The 23,524-nt window shown below is 38.1% G+C and overlaps 1 protein-coding gene across 3 annotated transcripts in view; it reads right to left on the bottom strand.

The window, feature by feature from the left end:
• The window catches only part of LOC104603426 (xanthine dehydrogenase 1), a 120,931-nt gene that overhangs the window by 62,280 nt on the left and 35,127 nt on the right, over window positions 1–23,524 (bottom strand). For all 3 annotated transcript variants that reach the window (XM_010267448.3, XM_010267446.3, XM_010267447.3), the window contains 4 exons: window positions 11,921–12,160; window positions 2,852–3,136; window positions 2,535–2,756; window positions 2,217–2,378 (listed from right to left, as the gene is read on the bottom strand). In XM_010267448.3, coding sequence (XP_010265750.2) covers window positions 2,217–2,378; window positions 2,535–2,756; window positions 2,852–3,136; window positions 11,921–12,160 — 909 coding nt within the window. The remainder of the gene's footprint in view (window positions 1–2,216; window positions 2,379–2,534; window positions 2,757–2,851; window positions 3,137–11,920; window positions 12,161–23,524) is intronic.

Below are 23,524 nucleotides of genomic sequence, written 5' to 3'. Positions count from 1 at the left end.
CATTCTTGGGAGGAAACCTAGTCACATGGCGCAGTAAGAAGCAGAATGTTGTGGCTAGATCAAGTGCAGAAGCAGAATACCGAACTATGGCACACGGGGTTGCTGAACTCTTATGGCTCAGGACTCTCCTTAATGAGCTTGGTATCAAGACAGATAGTCCTCTCAAGCTGTACTGTGATAATAAAGCTGCTATCAACATTGCCAACAATCCTGTGCAGCATGATAGGACAAAACATATTGAAATTGATCGACACTTTGTCAAAGAGAGAATTATTTCAGGAGAACTCTGTGTGCCTTATACTCCATCAGAGATGCAGATTGCAGATGTATTAACTAAAGGGCTGGCATCAACGAAGTTCTGGGACATACTTGGCAAGCTAAACATGATTGATATCTATGCTTAGCTTGAGGGGGAGTGTTAGAATGTTAGAGTTATGTTCGGCTGATAAGTGTTCTTATTAGCCCATTCTTATGTTTAACTTATCTTGTAACTGGGCTTGTGTTAATGGGCCTAATCCTGTTTAATGATTTAAGTCATTTGGGTGTCCCATCACTAATCAGGGGCATCCCAGTAATTTCTTGTACCTTGTACTATATTCATCTATAAATAAAGAACTGGTCGACTGGCTAGTACAGTTCGACATTCTATTCTTTTCTGTCATTCTCTTTTCTTTCTTGCTACTTCGAGTATAGCACTTCAGATTACAATATCTAGTATAGCCTGAATCTGGTTTACCATCCTTAATATACTTTAATTTCTCCAATGCCAGTTGAGTTCATTTCCACAAATTTTGGAAAGGGTATGTAATTCACACCATTGAGCTTCAGAAAGGTCATCTAGACACCATTTCCTTTTCCCTTTTTTTTTCTTTTCTTTTTTTCTTTTTCTTGCCCCTTCCCTTTCTTTTCTTTTCCTTTCCTTTTCTTTTTTCCTTTTTTTCTTTTTTTCAGTCTTTTTATATGAGGTGTGCATGAGGCACATGAGGCGTACCCCTCTAGCACGCCTCATGAAAAAAGTGCATGAGGCGTACGCCTCAAAGGTGTCAGTGCCTCTAGCATACGCCTCAGGCATTTTGGGAGCACCTCGCCTCCCATGCCTTTTAAAACACTGGTTACAACCTAAGATCTATGACCATATTATTTTAACTATTTGCATTTCGTTCATTCCACCAAAAGTTCAAGCATTGTGTTGGGAAGTTTTTCTTGGAAAGGTGAATACCTATGAGATGCTTCAAAAGAGGAGGCCAAATAAATGCCTCTCCCTTGTGTGTGTGTGTGTGTGTGTGTGTGTGTGTGTGTGTGTGTGTTTCTTTGCTTTGCAAATGGTGAATCCCTACCACGTTTACTGCTTTATTGTCCTGTTGTGCTCTTTTAGGAATCTTTTTGTTCTCTCTTTGGTTGCAAGTGGATTGCTCCTTAGGATGTAGTGAATCTCTTCAACCCAAACTTCCTAAGGCAGTCAATGCAAAGAAGAGTTATGTGGAAAACAATTATGGTGGCAGTGGTGTGGACTGTTTGGGAGGAAGAAATGCAAGGATCTTCAATGAGAAGCATAGGTCAAAGGAAGAAATTGTGGAATCTATAAGGACAAAAGTGCTGTTACAAGGGGTAGGAGACTTAATAAAGTGTTGGCAATGTACTCAGGACCTTTAGGGGTAGGAGACTTAATAAAGGCTGAGCTGCTAGTGCTGTTACAAGGTCTAAAACAAGCTGAGCAAGAAAACCTTCAAAATTTGGAGGTTGAAGGGGAGTGAAAACGGGTTATCTCTTGCATTACCACAAGGTGTAATGTTCCCTGGATTTATAGAAATACCCTGAGAGAAATTAGAAAGCCTGGCAAGGGAACTCAATACTTCTTTCACTTGGATCAGGACTGCAAATGGATGGCCAACTCACTATACAAGCAGGGGATCCATAGGCAGTAGTTGTTTTGGGGACTATTGTAACTTTTGTGGTTTTGTTGATATATTGGTTGTATTGTAATTCGGTACTTATTCCTGACTCGTTAATAAAATAAATCTTTCTTTGCTGGTCAAAAAACAACACAATGTGAATTTCAACTTTAGATCTTCAACAAAGTGCAAATACTCATAGAAATATAACCTTACCAGCCAATTTTGTGGCATAAACAGCAATTTATGGTATTCAGTATTAAGATCATGACATCAACCATAAGTTCAATCATATAAAGGAACAGACTGAGATCAGATATTTACCTTGTCAGTGCTTGTCTCTGAGATAAATACAGAATTGAGAGGAACACCAAATGATGAAGCAGCAACCTGTGCAACCTTGGTGTGTAAACCTTGACCCATCTCAACACCCCCATGTGTCACTAAAATGGTTCCATCAGTATAGACTTGCACAAGAGCACCAGCCTACACTTGTTGAGAAAAACAAATTTAAGGAAAGCTTACAAATTAGTACATGATAATCTCAGAAGGCAAATAGCTAGTTTGACAATTACTGTCCAATAATGCAGCAAAAACCACCATGATAAGATGATTTGCTACATAGCTTCATCTAAGCATTACCTGATTCATGAACTTCGTTGTAAAGGAGATCCCAAATTTAGTTGGAACCATAGAAATTCCACGCTTCTTCCAACGGTTGTGCAAATTAAAGAGGTCAACTTCCTTACAAGCCTTTGAAATGTTACAAGATGAATTCAATTCATTCCAAAGTGAGGTTAGGGTACAATGCTGAAGTTTTTGACCATAATGCAATATATATCCTTCATGTTGAAAATTAATTTCCTGAAATATTCATTTTTGAATGAATTAAGAAAAGATGATGAGAACAAGAAAAAAAGTTGGCACATCATAAAGAATTGCAATTAGAGGACAGTTACCCTTATCTCTTCAGCACTCTTCTTAAGTTTCATGGCTATTCGTTGGATCCAATTTTCTGCAATAAGCATACCTTGTGGACCACCAAATCCCCTAAAAGCTGTATGGCTTGGGAAATTAGTAAAACAGACATTTCCCTTAATCCTGACATTTGGTATGTCATATACATTATCTGAATGGAACATGGCACGCTCAAGAACTGCCAGAGATAGGTCCAATGAGTTTCCAGCATTGTTATAAATTTCAAGATCCAATGCCAAAATCTTGCCTTCAGTTGTGAATCCAACCTGAAACAAGTAATTAGAGTTTCATCTATAACTTACTGAATTTAACATCCTTCAGTAAAGAAGCATCGAGAACATTTCTGATCCAACAAGTTGAGACACTAAATATAAATTTCACCCCAAAAGACAAACATTATATAATCAAAGACATTAGAAGCAGCAATTCAACTTCAACTTTACGCATAAGACAATATGGTAAAATTTATAAATTCTCTTAATCAACACCTGTAGGGCACTCACTCATTCAGAATGTACACATATCGTGTTCATAACTTCCAACACCCTAAATGCTAAAAAATCAGGCTTGCACCCTTAAGAATGATGTGGGTTCCTTAAAAAGGTCAAACAAATATCAAAAGATCGGATATCAGCCTATTCTTGATTCTTGAAATAGAGTGGTAACCTTATCAGGTTTATGATAGAAAACCCATGAGAGTTTGCACCCTACGTTATGAATATACATATTTGTAGGTCCATGTATCAAATCTATATTTGTAGGTTCATATATTGCCTGGAATCTTCAAAAAACAATTGTAGAGAAGATGGGCCGAATGGCCCATAGGCTGTTACTTTATATTATCTTTATGTTCTTCTTTGTAATGGGCCTTATTCTGGGCCCATACTCTTCTATGTTCCTTTTTTTGTAATTTCTTGTCCAACTAAGGACCTCTCTTGTAAATTACTCAAAGATTAACTTAATAAAAGAGTATTAGAGTGTTAGAGGGAGGATTAGTTCGAACTCCTCATCCTCTAACTCTCCTTGCCGCAGCTCTCTCTCTCTCTCTTCTTCTCTAATCTTCTCTTGTTAGTTTTTCTGGTTTTCTTGCACAGTCCCATACTTCTAGGACTGTTTTTCAACTTGGTATCAAAGCGGGACTGAGCTTGGCGTGGCTCTCATGTGGTTGTAGTCCAGCCGACTGCATGAGGGTGTTTTAGGGCTGGAAGTTTAGACTCACTTGCCTGACTCTTTGAGGTCATTGAAGGGTGCCCAAGACTCTATTCGCTTGGAGACTAGTTCGGTGACAAGGAAGAATCAGAGAGATAGATTGTTCGGCCTGATTTGAAGCTCAAATCAGAGATTCATACGACTGTAAGTTGCTTCAGTTATTGCTGAGTTGTTGCTGGGTTATTTTTCTGATTTGGGGAGCTATTAAAGTACTCGAAACTCCTCTATATCTGCTCTACTGTTCGGCTGTTGCTGGACTATTTTTACTCAGAGATTTCTGGGTTATTTTCTTATCTTATTGGTCTGCCAAGTGGCCGACACTTGTTTGGGCTCAGTGGTACGAGTCTCTACTTTTGTTCAGCTACTTCTTGGACCTATACGGAGTGTTCTTGAAGTGATTCCTGCTAGTTAACAGTGAAGTGTTGACTGCTGCATACATAGTGTTTGTAAAAAGGCCTCTTAAGTACTGTCGATTATATTTTTTGTTCTCTTTGGGAAAATATTGTTGGTGAAGAAAACTGAAGAGAGGACAGCTTGAGAGTTCAGCAATGAGGGTCTGAGAATGAGAGTTTCGAAAATTTCCTCTCTCAGCACCCTAACACTCTTTTATTAAGATATATTTGAATAATTACAAGGAGACCCCTAGTTGGGCAAGAATTTACATAGAACTTAATATAGACAGGATGGGCCCAGAATAAGGCCCATTACAGAAAATAAACATAAATAACAAGAAAGACTAAACAACCTATGGGCCATTCGGCCCATCTTCTCTACAGTTGGGAACTAAGAATACAAAGTGTTTGGAGGTCGGCTGATTGTTCCTTGAAGGCTGAATCAGGCCTTCTTCTTCTTGAAAGTGTTGCCACCGAACTTGGTTCTCACGGCTGTAAGGCCTAAACTGAGTTTGTGAGTTGTTGTGTTCGTTGTTGATTCAACTCAATCTGAGTTCTTTAAAATCAGTATACTATTGGTGGCTTGCCGAAACCCTAATTGAAGTTGTTACATAATGGACTTATCAGAAATTGAGAACAAGAGTACTGCTGAATATGGACATACTTTGGGAACTACAACCGATTCCTTGTTGGCTGTAACTACAGTTAAACTGGATGGAACCAATTAATTGGCCTGGTCACAATCCGTAAAAATTCATATTTGCAGTAGAGGAAAGTGGAGGTCTATCTCTGGGAGCAAGAAAGCTCCCCCAGTGGATGATCCCTCTTATGAGAAATGGGTGCAAGAGAATTACACAGTGATTGGGTGGCTTGTGAATTCAATGCAGCCACAAATTAGTCAGCATTATCTCTGGATGAATTCGGCTAAGGAAATCTGGGATAGTGTTGCAGAAACGTACTCCCAGAAATTGAATGTTGCTTGAGCCTATAAACTAAGGAGTGATGTGAAGAATCTGAGACAGGGGGAGAAATCCCTTGCAGCATATTTCTCCACCTTGAAGTCTCTGTGGCAAGAAATTGATCTAATAGAGGCAGTGACATGGGATACTCCCAATGATGCAGAGACCTACCGGAAATTAGTTGAAAGGAACAGGGTTTTTGAATTCCTAACTAGGCTAAACCCTGAATATGACATCACAAAACAAAATATTCTATCCAAGGAAAGTGTCTCACTATCACAAGCATATGCTTTAGTCAGTAGTGAAGAAAGCAGAAGACAGGTACAGGTACAAGGAGTTGGCACTAATGCATTTGCAAATATGGGGGTTAAACCCAAAGGAGTTATAGGTGCTCCCTGTGGCACTGGAAAGAAAGAGGTTGTCTGTGAATATTGCAAGAAGCCAAAGCACACCAAGGACAAGTGCTGGAAATTACATCCTGGACTTGTTCCTGCTCGATTTCAGAAGAAAAATGATGGTAGGAAGACAGGGGGTGCAAATGCAGCCGCGGGTACAGATGCTGAAATTGAGTCTGCCTGTGCACAATTGGCAGCCATGAAGGCTGAGTATGAAAAGTTTGGAAAGATGATCAGCCATCTTGAAGGAGTGACCTCATCATCCAACCCTTCAGAAAATTCAGGCACCACTGCATTTGCTCACTCAAGTATAAGGGCTTTTGCTAACCATGCAACCACCTCAGGTAATCCTAAGATCCCTTGGATCATAGACTCAGGTGCTTCTGATCACATGACCAATCTTTCCACTTTGTTTGTTTCATATGATTTGCTTCCTGGTCGTGACAAAATCACCTTAGCTAATGGCTCTCCTGCCTCTATTTCTGGCAAGGGAACTGTCAAGGCTACGGACTCCTTACTCCTATCCTCCACCCTTCATGTGCCTAGATTGAATACTAATTTGTTATCTGTAAGTAGCTTAACCAAATCATTGAATTGTTGTGTAACATTTTTTCCTTCTCATTGTGTTTTTCAGGACCTGGAGTCTCGGAAGGTGATTGGGAGTGGCCATGAAGCGAATGGAATATACCTGCTTGACACTCCTGGACAATGCATTGATCATCCTAAGAATGTTGCTTTTGGATCTACCTTGTCAGAGTCTGTCAGTCGAATCATGTTGAGTCATTGTCGTTTGGGTCATTTGTCTTTTTCTGCTTTAAGTCATCTATTTCCTGAACTGTTTAAGGGAGTCAGTGTGTCCAGTCTTAATTGTGAGTCTTGTCAGTTATCAAAGCATTGTAGAAACAGTTACCCTTTGGGCAATAAAAGATCCTTTTCTCTTTTTAATATTGTGCACTCTGATGTGTGAGGGCCTTACCACTTATCTTCTATGGGGGGCTACAGATATTTCATCATGTTTATTGATGACTTTTCTAGATTCACTTGGATATACCTAATGAAATCTCGTGAAGAAGTTCCAAGACTTGTCAGGCAATTTCTGACAATGCAAAAGAGTATTTTGAGAAGAGTTTATCCTTGTATCTCTCTGATATGGGAGTTGTTCATCAAAGTTCCTGTGTTAGAACCCCTGAATAGAATGGAGTTGCTGAAAGAAAAAATAGGCATATTGTTGAAGTTGCAAGGAGCCTTTTGTTTGCCTCACATGTTCCCACAAGATTTTGGGGTGATGTTGTTCTCACTGCTACCTATCTCATAAACCGTATGCCATCCAGGGTTCTAGGGTTTAAATCCCCCTTCAGTCTTCTTCATCCAGACAAGGATCTCTTCCTGATTCCTCTCCGTGTGTTTGGCTGCACCTGTTATGTTCACATTCCAAGTGTCCAAAGACATAAGTTTGAACCAAAAGCCCACAAATGCATCTTCCTTGGTTATTCCCCCACACAAAAGGGTTACTGTTGTTTTGATCCAAAGACTGGCACTCGATATGTCTCCATGGATGTTACCTTTGATGAACTTTCCCCTTTTTATGGGTCCTCTCAGGAAGGACATTGTCAACAGGGGGAGAGTTTGTCACAAGTGTTTGCTCTTCCTCTCCCTGTCCCAGTTGAGTCTCTTGATGGGCCTGTGTCCTCACAAAATGAATCAAGGGAGGACCAGTCACTTCATTCTTCTTGTCCTAGTACTCCTATCTCTTTACCTCCTCATCTTACCCACAATCCCAAGGTGTATCAAAGGCAAAGGTCCAGGAATGAGCAGGTTGTTTCTCTTACAGCAAATGAGCCTCATACACTTCCAATCGCAGATGAGACAACAGGTGTTGGTTTAACCTCTTTGGAACCATCTTTCCTGGATCTTGATGTTCCTATTGCTGTCAGGAAAGGAAAACGGAAGTGCACTGCACACTGCATTTCCAAACACCTTTCTTATGACCTACTTTCTCCTTCATACTTTGCCTATCTCTCTTCAGTTGCTTCTAACCCTATTCCTAGATCTGTGTCAGAAGCTCTTGAGATTCCAGAATGGAGAGATGCCATGCAATCTGAGATGGATGCCCTACACAAAAATGATACTTGGGAAGTGGTGGATTTGCCTGAAGGGAAGGATCACGTTGGTTGCAAGTGGGTCTTTACCATTAAATACTGGGTTGATGGGACTATTGAGAGGTATAAGGCCAGACTGGTTGCCAAAGGGTACACACAAACGTATGGGATTGATTACTTGGAGACCTTTGCTCCTGTTGCGAAGATGACATCTATGAGAGTTCTCTTATCTTTAGCAGCTCACTTTGATTGGCCCCTTTATCAGTTGGATGTAAAGAATGCATTTCTGAATGGTGACTTACATGAGGAAGTCTATATGTCTCTCCCTCCAGGAATGTATGGAAATGAGATGCAAGGAAAGGTATGCAAATTGAAGAAATCTCTTTATGCCCTCAAACAGTCTCCTAGAGCATGGTTTGAGAAATTTAGAACAGCACTTGTTAAATTTGGCTACACTCAGACACAGTCAGATCATACTCTTTTTGTGAAGAGAAGTGAATCCCTGGCAGTCTATCTCATTGTGTATGTTGATGACATTGTTGTGACTAGTAATGATGCCTCAGGAATTCATGCTCTTAAGTCTTTCCTTCGTACAGAATTTGAGATTAAGGATCTAGGGGAATTGAGATACTTCCTTGGCATAGAAGTTGCTAGATCCAAGAATGGGATTCTTATCTCCCAAAGGAAGTATGTCCTTGACTTGCTCTCTGAAACTGGGAAGATGGGTGCTAGACCAGCTGCAACTCCTATTGATACGAGTCACAAACTGTCTGCTTCAGATGGGACATTGCTAGAAGACAAAGGGGTTTTTCAGAGACTTCTTGGGAAGCTTTTGTACTTGTGCATGACTCGACCAGATATTGCATATGCTGTTAGTTGTATTAGCCAGTAGATGCATGCACCTAGAGATACTCATATGGCAGCTGCAAAACGAGTTCTGTGTTATTTGAAAGGCTCTCCGGGAAAAGGGATTCTGTTTACCAAGCATGGACATCTGAAACTCGAAGCCTATACTGATGCTGACTGGGCTGGAAATATTGATGACAGAAGATCCACTTCAGGGTATTGTAGTTTGGTGGCTGGTAATGTTGTCTCTTGGAGGAGAAAGAAACAATCAGTTGTGGCCCGATCCTCAACAGAAGCAGAATACAAGGCCATGGCACATGGAGTCTCTGAACTGTTGTGGCTAAGGTCATTGATGGAAGAACTCGGGATTGATTATGACAAGCCAATGATGTTGTACTGTGATAATCAGGCTGCCATCAACATTGCCCACAACCCCGTACAACATGATAGAACTAAACATATTGAGGTTGATAGACACTTTATTCGAGAAAGAGTCTCTTCAAGTGAAGTGTGTCTTCCATTCATTAACTCTGAAGGACAATTGGCAGATTTCCTCACCAAAGGTCTTCCCAAGGCAAGGCTTCAGCATGACACTGGCAAGCTGGGCATGATTAACATCTATGCTCAGCTTGAGGGGGAGTGTAGAGAAGATGGGCCGAATGGCCCATAGGCTATTACCTTATATTATCTTTATGTTCTTCTCTGTAATGGGCCTTATTCTGGGCCCATACTCTTCTATGTTCCTTTTTTTGTAATTTCTTGTCCAACTAAGGACCTCTCTTGTAATTACTCAAAGATTAACTTAATAAAAGAGTATTAGAGTGTTAGAGGGAGGATTAGTTCAAACTCCTCATCCTCTAACTCTTCTTGCCACAGCTCTCTCTCTCTCTTTCTTCTTCTCTAATCTTCTCTTGTTAGTTTTTCTGGTTTTCTTGCACAGTCCCATACTTCTAGGACTGTTTTTCAACTACAATCAAGGGTGAAAATACTAACAAAGCACAATACAAGTATACAACAAGGGCACCTGTACAGTATAGGATCTGTGGCATGACCAACAATGGCTTACCAGCACATGAAGATTAAATCTATTATTCATGTACAAGTTATATACTATTGTTAGCATTTTAACAAAGTAGAGAAACTGTTGGTACTAGAAAAGTAGTGCTAAATATATGGTGTGCACTTAGTATATAAGATCTACTTTCTTTTTTTCTTTTTTATCAATAACATAAATTTTCAATAATTTAGAAAAATGAAAAATCATAGACACATCTCGATTACAACTCAATCCAAAAAAATCCATATGAATTCCTTGCTTGGCTAAAGAATATGTCATTCCATTGCAATCTTCCTAATCCATCTAAATACAGCTCCCACTTCCTTAGCTAATTTATCAATTTCCATTAGTGTTTGCTTGTAAATGTAAGCATCCAAAATATTGCTACTTAGCCAACAAATGACTAATTTAGAATGCCCTGTGCCCCTGTTGAAACCCAAGTTTCTTACCTATCTCTGGGTCTTTGGCCCATGTAGCAACACCATTACTTCAGATTTTAAGGAATCTCCAACACTATGGGACCTGGATATATTGCCACAATGATACCTTATGCGTCCCTAAATAATCTCCCAATTCCTGTCAAGCCTGGATTGCCTAACTCCCATCAAAATTCAACTTCCTCTATTATTTACTAGTGGTTTCCGCTCCATGACAGCCTTACCATTCACAGAAGAACAATTTACCACTTATCTCCATGCTCTTGCTATATCATCCACCGAGAAACTTCTAAAGGCCTCCATAATTTTTACCCAATGTGCAACCTTTACTTTTATATTGTGTACCATCTCCTTTATAGATTTGATCATTTCCTTATCCTTTCTTCTGTACTCCATATAGCCCAAATAACTACTATTCTAGTTGCCATCCATATGATTCTACCTCTCTTTTTAGGCAATCTTAGGAAGCTTGGACTAAAAAAGCTAGCCACATCTTGAGGTGCATCCCACTTGTAACCAAAAATATAACAAAATCACATCCAAGCAAGTTGGGAATAATCTCATTGCTTGCTGTACAAAAAAAGCAAATATGAGGAGAAAGGCACTTGTCAGGCCTTCTCCTTTGGAGAACATCACAGTTGTTAATCTTGCCAAAGTCTACCTCCCAACGAAAGGCCTTAATCCTACAATAGGTCTACTACAAATTTCTTTCATTCAGAAATCATCCCCCAAAACATTTGGTTGAATTAAGATGCTAAAGAAGGAAGCACAATAGAAGAACCTTGTTAGAGAGACTAACCAAATTCTATTGTCATTAGTGTGTGTGTCCAAGAATACAGTACCAAGTTTGGTCAAGAGGTCAAATTCACATTTCCTTTCTCTTAGACCGCTTCTAAACCCAAAATCCCAATCCAACCTAGAAAAAAAAAACAAAGAAAAAAGCAGACCAGAATTTAGAAAAGGAATCGTTCCTGTAAGTAGAAAGAGAATAAAGCAATGAGAATTGTTCCTTGAGAGGGGAGGGAATTAACCTAAAAAAGATTTTCCCTAAAAAGAACTCTATTTACAAACCCACAATATACCTGACAAAGCTCATGAAAGAAGACAGCACCTTGTATAGATTTCCAGTGAGAATTTCAAGGAGAGTGAGAAGCCACCTTTATATCCTAACTTTGTCCACTATGAATACTCAGAATAACTTTGTGCCATAATCTATCCCTTTTTAGTGGTAGGTACCACAACCTCTTACCAAGCAAAGTTATATTCCTAAGAATAAAATTTCTAATCCTCAAATTGCCTTGTTCCCTAGACATACAAACCAAGTCCCACTTCACCAAATGGTCCTTCTTCTCCCCCAATTCCTATAAGAAATCCCTCATGTACTTCTCTAGTTTCCATGCCAGTTGCCACATTTACCAGTATATGAAAGCTGAAAAGGAAATAGATTGGTAAGTTAGCCATCTATTTCTCAGGATGGGAAAGAAAGACTTTCTTTTGATAAGTTGGGAAAAAAGACATTTAAAATATATTAAACATTAAGTAGTTGCAGGGATAAGATAGCACAAAAATAGGAGCTGGAAATTCCACGCCATATTTATCGGAAATATTACAAATAAATCCTGTACCACAATTTGGATACATCAAGACAAATAGTACCTTGTACTTTCCAAGAAAGCTATGCCGTTGCCCAGTTATCATCATGTCTACATCTCTGTCTAATGTGATCTTTACAGGTCGATTTAGAAGATATGACGGCACAGAAGCTGCAGCAGCAATAAAGGCTGACCTTGTTTCCTTTCCTCCAAATCCACCACCTATTCGCTTTGTCTTGCAAACAACTTTTGACTGTGGAAGACCAAGAACATGAGACACATATTTCTGATGCTTTTGAGGGGCCTGCATGTAAAAAGATAAAAAACATGAAAAGAAAAGTTCAGGAAAGAACAGTAAATTCAAGGAAAATTGAGATGGTATAGTTAACAAACAGATGATCATGACTAATAAACACGAAGACTTCTATGAACATAGTCAATCACCTGAACAGAAATCCCATGAATGCAAGGATTCATCACTCGTATCATCAGCAATAAGAGGAATTCATATGCAGAAAATTTAGCAAGCATGCAGTAAGAATTTAAATACTGCACATCACTGTACAAATGTGTTGAGCTTGTATGAGGCAAGGTCCTTTTTGGTCATTTCATGCCTTTTGTATTTGGGCACCCATATCAGGGCTTTCATGTAATTTCTCTGTCATAATATAAATTTCATGTTTGAGAGAGTGAACAAAAAACACTCTCCTCCATTCGTTGCTTTCTCTTCTTCTCTTATCTTCTCTTATCTTCTCTTCTTTCTGCTCTCCCAACAAAATCCTAGATATTGCAACTTGGTATCAAAAAAACAAAAAGTTATTGGGAAAACCATCTTATGTTGATCTTTGCTCGAAGGATGAACTGCTGATGTCAGACCACCATCGGATGACATTAGCAGTCCATACAGGTGATGGCAGCAATCCCTAAAATTTATATGGTTCGATTTTTTCTGATTTTATATGAATTTTTGGTATATGTCTCATTTCTATTGGATGCCTCTATGATTTATTGTGGATTTTCCAAGTGGAAAATTGCAGAAATTCTAGATCTGGTTTAGGCTTGTTTCTCTTGTTTGATAGGTTCTTATTCTACAAAACCTGATTCTCTTAGGTCGTTTTATATCTTGGGAATGACGAGAAGTAATCCCGTATTTTGAACCCTAAAATATTTTTGAGAGCTTTTTATCCCTCTATTTTGTTGCCAGCTAGCTTTTTGGCCCCTATTTTGGCCTCCAACTAAGTTTGACCCACTTTTTGGGGTTGTTTGTGTTTCGGTTGGGTGTTGGGGTTCCCCTTGGCTATCAAGAAAGTTAAAGTATGGAATCATCAAACGATGTATAGATGAGTTCCAATGTGTTTCTAGGAAATGTTAATGCTCCCAGTGGTGATAACCATTGTAAAACTTGATGGGACCAACTTTTTGGAATGGTCCCAATTGGCTAATCTTGCCATCATAGGGAGATAAGTTGGAATTCATTATAGGCAAGGATGTGAAGCCGAAAATTGATGATCCTAAGTTTGCAAAGTGGTAACTAGTAATGTTTTGGTGGTCTATTCAATGCAACCTCACATTGATCGTAACAACATTTTCCTCTCAACTGCCAAAGATATTTGTGATAGGGTTGTCACCACTTACTCACAGATTAACAATATTGTTAAAGTATATCAACTTCGGACGGAAGTTTGTAGCATCCATTAGGGGGAAAGAACAATGACCATGTATTTCTCCTCTCTACATTCTCTTTGGAAGAGATAGACCACTTGAAGGCTCTAGAATGGAAGGATCCCGAATCTAGAGTTTTGATTTCACTAGGCAGCATATTCTTAGTGTCGGTATTGTCTCTGTAGCTGCTGCTTACTCTCTTGTGCAATGGGAAGAAAGTACAAGGGCAGCAATGATACAGCCTCCTTCGACAAGACACCCCCTTTCAACTAGTTCTACACATCTTAATTCTTCTTAATATAAAAGATTTTTATTAAAATAATCTTAAAGGAAATCCTCCTTCCTCTTCTTCCCCCTCCCCTTCCTCCTCCTCCCTCCTCATCCCTATCCTCTTAAGGAGGATTACGCCACTTTGTATTCCGGAGGCTTATGCCTCTTACATTCTGAACTACGCCTCACACCTATAGGTAGTGGAATGCTCACGCTTCTGTGTTTTAAAACATTGCTTATTACTAAGAAGACTGAAGATGTCATCTGTGAATACTGCAAGAAGCCAAGGAATACAAAAGAAAGATGTTGGAAACTCAATCCTCACTTGAAACTTGAAAAGTTTAAAACTGAAAGAAAGGAAATGCTCATTTGGTTACAATTGGTAATGATCAATCTTCTGGTGTGTCCACCCCTCTCGTGACTCCTCCAATATGACGGATAAACTTTAGCGGTCTCCTATTTCACTTGGAAAAGAATGGGGCATCCTCCTCATCTAGTTCTAGTAATCCATCCAGTACATTAGCTAAAACAAGTGTTACACGTAATTGTCGACTCTGGGGCTAACGCCCATATGACTAGGTATGCCTTCATATTTTACTCCAGATGGAAGGGTAAGATTACTATTGCAGATGGATCTCAGACTCCTATCTCGGGTCAAGGAGAAGTCAAACTTACCCACAACCTTTCCCTTGGATATGTTCTTCATATACCTCAATTACACAAAAACTTGTTTATTAGTTCTCTTACCAAGTCCAATTGCTCTATAGCATTTTCTCCTACACATTATGTTTTTCAAGATTTGAACACATGGAAGATGATTGGAACTAAGCATGAAGTCAATGAAATCTAACTTTTTTATCAATCTTTAAAATATGAATTGCTAAGCCAGGATGAGTTATTTTCCAATGAGAAATTGAGTCTTTGCAATTGTGGCACTGTCATCTTGGTCATATGTCCTTTAATTCTGTAAAATTTTTGTTTCCAAATTTGTTTTGTTTAGCATCTAACTTGGATCCTCAATGTGAAGTTTGGCATTTATCCAAACAATGTAAAACCACATATTTTGCAAGTAATTGAAGAAGCAACGTTACTTTTCATTTGATCCATGCTGATGTTTGGGGACCATATACCATTCCTTGCATGAGTAGGTATAAATACTTCATTCTTTTCATTGATGAATATACTCGGCATACATGGCTCATTGGCTCTACTTGATGAAAATTTGGGATGAAGTTCCTATGGTTGTTCAAAATTTCATGAATATGGTGGAAACATAATTTGAGATAAGAGATAAGATAATAAGATCTGACAATGCTAAAGAGTCTTTTATGTTTCTTGAAGAACGGAGAATTATTCTCCAAAGCTAATGCATTCATACTCCAAACAACAAAGTGGGATTGCTCAAAGGAAGAGGTAGCCATGTGGTTTAAGTTTCACACCTAAGGTCACTACAATTGTAACCTTTTTCACCAATAGCTCTTAGAAAAGGCACTTCTCTAATGCTGCCACCCATAGGTCCCATACTAAAAATTTAACGTTTTAGGGTGCCACTATCCCCCAAATGGCTCAGCTAGGGAAGAGGGCTTCAAATCCTCCCACTATGGAGATGTAGAAGGATTTTACTGAGAACTTTCCATTTCCACACTAAAGAATCCTCGAATTGCAAATTCAACACCTAAGAATGAAGCATTGCTAGGATATTTCCTACCTGTTGAATCTCCCAGTCATTGAAATCCCTTCTAAAGGATGGAACCCAATAGATAGCATTGTCCCTCATCACAAAGGTATCAGCTATCATTGCCTCTTTATTTTCTGCCAAATTAAATAGGGTGGGAAATAACAAATTAAGGGAATTCTCCCCAATCTAGGGATCCAACTAGAACCTAACTCTCTCTTTCTCTCTCTCTCTCTCTCTCTTCCTCCCTTTAAGCCAAACCTTATTTAAAAGAACAGTTTCAGTTAAAACTCAAATACTGAAATAACATGTGTAAAAATATCTAAAATACTAATAAGAGAAAAAAATAAATAAGACAATAATAGAAAATTCAAAATAATTTGTTGTTTTTTAATTTTAACAATAATAATTTTTAAAATTAACTGCAGTAATATTATACTTAATTTTTAAATACACAAACTTCTAAAAATTAGTTTATTAAAATAAATTTATTTATTTACTGAGATTATCATTGAAAATTATTACTAAAATAATTATCATTAATTATTTATTTATCATTAGTGATAATTACAGAAATGATTATTAGTCAATGCTTATAGAAATAATTTTGAGTTAATAATTAATGAAAATTACTAATAATTACTTAAGATAAATGATAGTTATGATAAACATTTGTATAGAATTTGTTGAAAAATGCAGAATATTTCAATAAAATATAGAATTTTCTGAATATCATAGATAATTTGAAGAAAATTCATATACTTGAAAGAAAATACATGGTAATACACAAAATTGTCAACAAATATGCATAACATGCAGTTATACATTAATGACTATTAAATATATTATTTAAGTGATTCTTTTGCTTTTTTTTCCATACAGCTTTTTTGTTTACCTTAAGCTTTGTGTCATCATCGACAAGTTATTAAAACATTTTTTTGATAAATGAAAGATGATTTTATTAATTAGATGAAAAAGGTGTACCGACATCCTAGGAGAAGGCACGAGACGTTTTCCCCTTAGGAAAAAGAATATAAACACATTCCTAACAGAAATACACTTATAGAGTAGACCAGAACAAACCACCCCTCAAAGCCTCTTGTTTAGCCAAGGAATCAGCCATAGCATTTGCTGATCTGCTAACCCACTGAAAGCTTACAGTCATGTTTCTTGTCAGCCACTTAACTTTCTTGAGAAGGTCCCTATAACCCCAAAAAACAGTGTCTGGATCTGACAACCAACCTACTACCACCTTAGAGTCCCCCTCAACTATAAGGTGTTCCACTCCAAGTTGGTTTGCAACTTGTATTCCTTGTACTGTAGCAAATATCTCAGCCCTTGTAGAGTCACCAACACCCAATGATCCAGAGTATAGGGATAATATGTTGCTATCATTATTTCTCAAAACCCCTCCTATGCCTGAAGGCCCTGGATTACCTTGACTACTCCCGTCAAAGTTCAGTTTAACCATTCCTTCCGGAGGAGGTTTCCATTCAGCGTAGTGAGAGAGTGGCTCCTAAAGCTGAATGCCCAACACAATCTTATCCTCTAGACTCAAGTAATCCCAAACTCCCCAGTACTTCTATTATTGATTCTAACCAAGATCTTCTTATTTCTATCCAAAAGGGAAAGAGAACATGGACCAAGTATCCCATTACTTATTATGTGTCATATAATGCTCTCTCACTCTTTTATTGTGTCTACATTCCTGCCATTTCCTCTATTTCTATTCCTTGCAGTGTAACAGAAACAATGTAGTCTCCTCATTGGAAGGAAGCTATTAACCAAGAAATGGAGGCCTTGGTAAAGAACCAAACCTGGGAGAATGTGCCTTGTCCCAAGGATAAGGTTCCTATTGGGTATAAATTGGTATACACTATTAAACTCAAGGCCAATAGTTCAATTGAGAGGTATAAGGCTCAGCTTGTAGCCAAAGGATATACCCAAACCTATGGCATTGGCCATCTGGAAACCTATGCTCTAGCTGCTAAGATGAATTCTACTCGTGTGATTTTGTCTCTTGCTGCCCACTTTTCTTGGCCTTTATATCATATGGATGTGAAGAATGTCTTTCTTAATGGAGATTTACCAAATAATAAATAAATAAATAAAGTGTATATGGACTTACCTCCTGGAGTAAGCTTTCCTAACAATGAAGGGAAAGTTTGTTGTCCGAAGAAGTCTTTTTATGGGCCAAACTAGTCTCCTAGAGCTTGTTTGATAGGTTTAGAACTGTTGTTTTTAAGATTAAATTCTCTCAGTCTCAGGTTGATCGCACCTTGTTCATAAGGAAATTTGATGGTCGGTTGTGTTGATAGTATATGCTGATGGCATTTATGTGACTAGGGATGACATCACAAGAATCTCAATTAAAATCCTTCCTGCTTTTGAATTTGAGATTAAGGATCTCAGTGATCTCACATACTTTCTTGGAATTGAAGTTGCAAGATCCAAGAAGGGAATCTTCATCTCTCAAAAAAAAATATGTTCTTGATTTGCTCCATGAAGTTAGGAAATTGGGATGCAAGCCTGCAAAAACTCCAATTGATCCCAACCACAAGTTGAGTCATGAGTACTGAAGGGGATGTTCTTCTGGACAAAGGGGTTGTTTTAGAGAGTGATTGGTCGCCTTCTTTATCTCTGTTTAACTAAACCTGATATATCATATGCAGTTGGAGTTGTTAGCCAATATATGCATGAGCCTAAAACCTCTCATATGCAAGCTATTAGTAGGATCCTGGCCTATTTGAAGGGATACCATGCTAAAAATGTTGTACTCCAACCACAGATATCTAAAATTTGAGACCTACACGGATAAAGACTGGGTAGGATTTGTTGATGATAGAAAATCGATTAGCTTATTGTGTCTTAGTTGAAGGCAACATGGTTTCATGGAGAAGCAAGAAACAATCATTTGTTGCTCAATCTAATGCAAAGATACAATACAAAGCAATGAGACTCTATTGTGACAACCAAGCACCCATAAACCAAGGTCCAAACTACTGAAAACAGTAAGTTTATCAAAAAGACAACTTAAGAGACATGTTACGATACACCTTGGATACGCATAGATACAGACAAAAAAAGTAAGATATGCATGGAATCATTATAGATACATCAATAAATCATAAAAATACATCAATAACATTAAATATAAGTCCTAAATGAGCTAATATATACATAAAAGTCACATCCTTTGTGATTTTTATGAAAAAAATATATTATAATCAACATACGAGAACATAAGGGTATTCCCTAATAAGGTTATAACTACAAAATACAAGCCTAATAATTATACAATAAAACATTTTCTGTAATTTTAACAATTGTTTACTTCTTATACAAACAATTATTTTATTTTTTATTCCAAAAAATTCTAACAAAAATTAAAAAAATTAAAATGTAAAAAAACTAACTCTATGGATGTGATAAATCATCCATAGAATTTTACAACATGGTAAACATTATGGTTAGACCACATCAAAAATTAGAAATATAAATCAATATTTTTATTCTCAAAATTGCAAAGAATTAAAAATAAATAATTCACAAGAAAAATCAATAGATCTATGAATTAAAAATTAGAAAACAAATAAATATTTTCTATTATAAAATTATAAAAATATTTAAAAAATATTTCACAAAAAAATAAATACCTTTTTCATACTAAAATTGAAAAAAAAAATAAATGCTTGTTCCAAAAATTACAAAAAAATAAAAAAGAATATTTTACAAGAAATTTCAATAGATCTATGGATATGGTAGATCATCCATGGATCTATGACACAATTATTCTTCATGATCATCTTACACAAAAATATAAAATTTTCTTTTCTTTGTTATTTTATATTTTTCTGCATTTTCTTCAAAAAATTACATAAATCTATTTGAAACACAAAACATTATAGGATTTTCAACACAAGGAGAATATATCAATGTACATAGAAGCATTTCCAAGCATCAAAACAAAAAAGACACAATATTATGGCATATTATCAAATAAATTGAAAAAAAAAATACCTATTTTTGTAATTTTTGAAAAATGTTGAAAAAACTTCAAAAATCATAAGTTCTAGAGATTGTTTTGGGGGGTTTTATAAAGATCTTGCAACCCATGAATGTGCAGGGATGATTAGGCGAGTTTGGGAGGAAAAAAAGGCTTTTGGAGTTCAAGCCTTTTTTCTCAAAGATTTTTAATTTGTTTTTCGCCTATGAGAAAGTCATATTGTATTGGCCAACTTACCCCAATTCAGGCATGATACACCCCAATATGGCATTAATACACCCCACTACGGTCTCAATACGCCTTGATACAGTCACAATATGGAACCAACACGACAAAAAGACATGACACAGAGGATTTTGCATTGTTTTAAAAGCACAAGGCACAAAAAAAGCGCAGGGGTCGATTTGTGCCTGAGGCACAAGGTGCAAGGTGAGGCGCATGCCTTTTTAAGCAAGGTGCAAAAATTAAAAAAAAAAAACTAAAAAATCAAGAAAAATGTCAAAAAATCAAAAAATGCCAATAACCTATTACAAAAAATTAAAATACATAAATATAACATGTAAAGCATATTCAAAAGAGATTTAAGAATAAAATCATATATATAAAACATTTTCAAGCATATAAAACCCACTATCTCTTTTTTTCCAAATTGCATTACTTCAAGTACATAATGTGATGTAAAACATATTACATTCCTAATTCTACGAGCTGCCTTTGTGCCACACCCCTCGAGGCAAGCCCAAACAAGTCCATGTTAGGTCTTAAATTCTTAGTTCTCACACAAAAAAAAATAATGATTTTATAGTTTTAATTGCTTTTTAAGAATATATTTTATTAGGATGAATGAATGAACAATACTACCAAATAGGGGGTTCTCAAAGGCGAAGTGCCTGGCCTGAGGCGCAAGGCACACCAAGCGCACACCTAGGCACACCAAGTGTGCACCTTCTGAACAGGCTGCACCTAGGACCTGGGTGAGGCGCCTACCCTAAAATGCACCTCACCTGTGCGCCTAAGCACGCCTTTTAAATCACTGGTTTCCTGTGCCAAGCCCTTAAATAAATGATATGTACCGGCCAATATGGCTGATACATTGCGAAAGTTTGAACCATTCCATAAGCATTGTCCACAATCCTATTCAACATGATCATACAAAACATATAGAAGTGGATAGACATTTTACTAGAGAGAGGATAGCTAGTGGTGAGATTTGCCTACCTTTTGTAAGGTCAGAAGACCAACTTGCTAACTGTCTCACTAAAGGCCTTCATCATCCAAAGTTTGCTAAGAACCTAGACAAGTTCGGCATGATTAACATATATGCTCAACTTGAGGAGGATTGTTAAGATTGTATGAGGTAAGGTCCTTTTTGGTAACTTCCTTCCTTTTGTATTTGGGTTCCCATATGAGAGATTTTATGTAATTTCTCTCTCAAAATATAAACTTCAAATTTGAGAGTGAATAAAAAACACTCTCCCCTCCAATCATTATTTTCTCTTCTCCCCTCTCTTCTCTTCTTCTTTTTGCTCTCTTAACAAAACCCTATATATTGCTACCAAATGTTAGGGGTTCTCATGGTTCGGTTAATCGAACTGTAGGCCTACTTTTGAAACAGAACAGGGATTACCAATTATTGGAAAACCAACAACTGAAACCAAACTGAAGCCGATCGATTAACCATTGATTCAATACACTAGTTTTTTGTTTTTTTAAATTAGATGTAAATCAGTCCTCTAATATCAGATTTAAAAACAGTGATTAACAGAACAAATCACCATTCATCACCCTCGCACCACACTGTTCATTACCTCTCTCATCCATTTGGTATCAGAGCCATGATCCTAACCCCTTTGTTCAAATCCAGAACTGTTCTTCTCCATTCTTTCTAGTTCGATCCCTTACTTGCTTCCCCCCACTTCACCATCACCTGCTAATACCTTGCCGAAACCTCTAGTTGCTAGTAGGCAACCTAGAACCATTGGCTAGAACCCAAAGACTATAGCTTCTTCGAAGATATGACTGGGCTAGAACCCCAGTCGGACAGCCTAGACACCTGCCAGTTTTCCCAAGGCTATAACCCTTGAGCCAAAGTCGAAGTCGAATTGAAGGCCGAAGAGAGTGAATGTCGTGAAAGTTGACTGACCGTATTTGGTAATGTAAAAGGATAAGATGAAGAAGTTATTTAGGTCCCCCTCTAGTACTCAAAAGAATCTGGTGAGCCTAGCAGTAGCACCTCCCTAAGTTCATGTCTATAAAAAATACAGAAGCAATGAACTATGATAATGAAGGGATGAGAGATCCATCGTATGGACGCCCGAATCTTGCGGAATAGAATGGGCGAATTTCAAAAATTTCTCCCATTCCCACTGGAATCGCACTCCCTATTTTAGAAAAATCATATATTTCAAGGATCATTCTTGAACCATGAATCGAACCAGATCTGAACAAAACAGTAGGAGAGGGATATACCTGATACGGAGAAGCAGTATCTCCCAATGGAGGTGTTCACGCCCAAGGAACCAAAAACGGCTCCCACTGAAAATGGCGCAGTGCAGGATGGAGCAGAATCAGTAGTGTTCTTCCAAAGAACCAGATCCTTCGCAAGAATCAGCAGGATGGCACGTGAGCACAGCTTCCAATCAGTCCTTTCACAAAGAACTGATATCGTGATCCAATCTTGATCACTCCTACTAAGAATAGGAGATCGAACTGGCAGATATGGCGGCGGCAGGAAGGAGGCGGCAAGAAAGAATTTTCGCAGAGGTGCTGAATTCTTTCTTCTGTGATTTCAACGCTGAAGAGAATGTGAAATTCTGTTAATCTCTAAAGGTTGTCGCCCCCTTCCTCCTTTTATAACCCTAAAGGGATCAGCTCCTAATCCTATTAGGAGTTGCTGATCCAAATCATATTTGGATCAGAATTCCCTTTAAGTGATAAGGGTAAACCCTTACCTTATCTACAGATTAGATCAGCCCTCTCCTAATCTCATTAGGAGATTTCTAAATATGCTAATCCAATCTCAGATTTCGCCCCTCATTAAACTGATCAAATCAGCCCAATTCGAAATGGGCTTTACGCCCAATAAAGGTATGTGCTCACTTAGCCTTCCAAACTGCTGCCCAGTTGGGCTTCCTTGTATGGCGTGGGACCCAAACATTGATCTACACATCAGCCACATGCGTTCAGCCCAGCCTTAATTACAAGGCTTGGCCGAATACACTGTTATGGACAGTGCACCCCCTGAAGCCCATCAATGGACTCCTAATGGGCCCAACACTTACCCTAAGTGGTCCCTGGGCCAAACCAGCTTGTAACACCCAGGGACTGTGGGCAGATGCAAGATTAGCCCATCAGGTATTACCCTCAACGGTCTTACACTTAACCTCTCAGCCCATAATGATCAAACACTGCCCGACAAGAGAGGACCTCTCCCTCGGCTGCAAGGAACAGTGCTGCACTCTACTCACATGGATCCTGGGAATTAAAACCTTTTGCAAACATTTAGAAACTGTAATATATATACATATATATATATATATATATATCAATATATAAATATATTTTGCAAAACAAAATTTCAACGATTGAAATCAACTGCCAGCAGTTTGGTTTCCATCAGAGAGAGTGCATCCCCGATCATTACCTTTGTCCGACAAAGGGGCTGATCCTGTCACTATGATCACCCACTCAGATGAATTCTCGGACTGTCCCAACATACCCAGGTTTTGACCCCCACTAAGGATCTCACTGATTGGCATATCAAAGACAGCCCAATCCGACACTTAGTGCAGTATCGTAATCGAGTCTTGGGGTCAGGTGTAACTTTCCAGTTTTGCCCATCAATCTCTAAGGTCCAGGGCAATACTGGAAATCTGGTCCGGTTCAAAGATTCAACTAATCCTACACTGCATGCGCCTTGGGTCTCACCCTGGCGGCTGAGACAGGCGACCACAACATTTGGCAGCACACCAGTGTCAGCCTTGCCAGGATAAATCTCCCCAGGCTTATCCAACGACTGTAAACATTCTAAACTAACACGAGTCTTATAAGTGTCC

This window comes from Nelumbo nucifera, chromosome 2, assembly GCF_055504915.1.
Source record: "Nelumbo nucifera cultivar China Antique chromosome 2, China Antique-T2T, whole genome shotgun sequence".
Lineage (NCBI taxonomy): Eukaryota > Viridiplantae > Streptophyta > Magnoliopsida > Proteales > Nelumbonaceae > Nelumbo > Nelumbo nucifera.
Note: the sequence above shows the minus strand (reverse complement) of the source record. Positions and strands in the feature narration are given on the sequence as shown.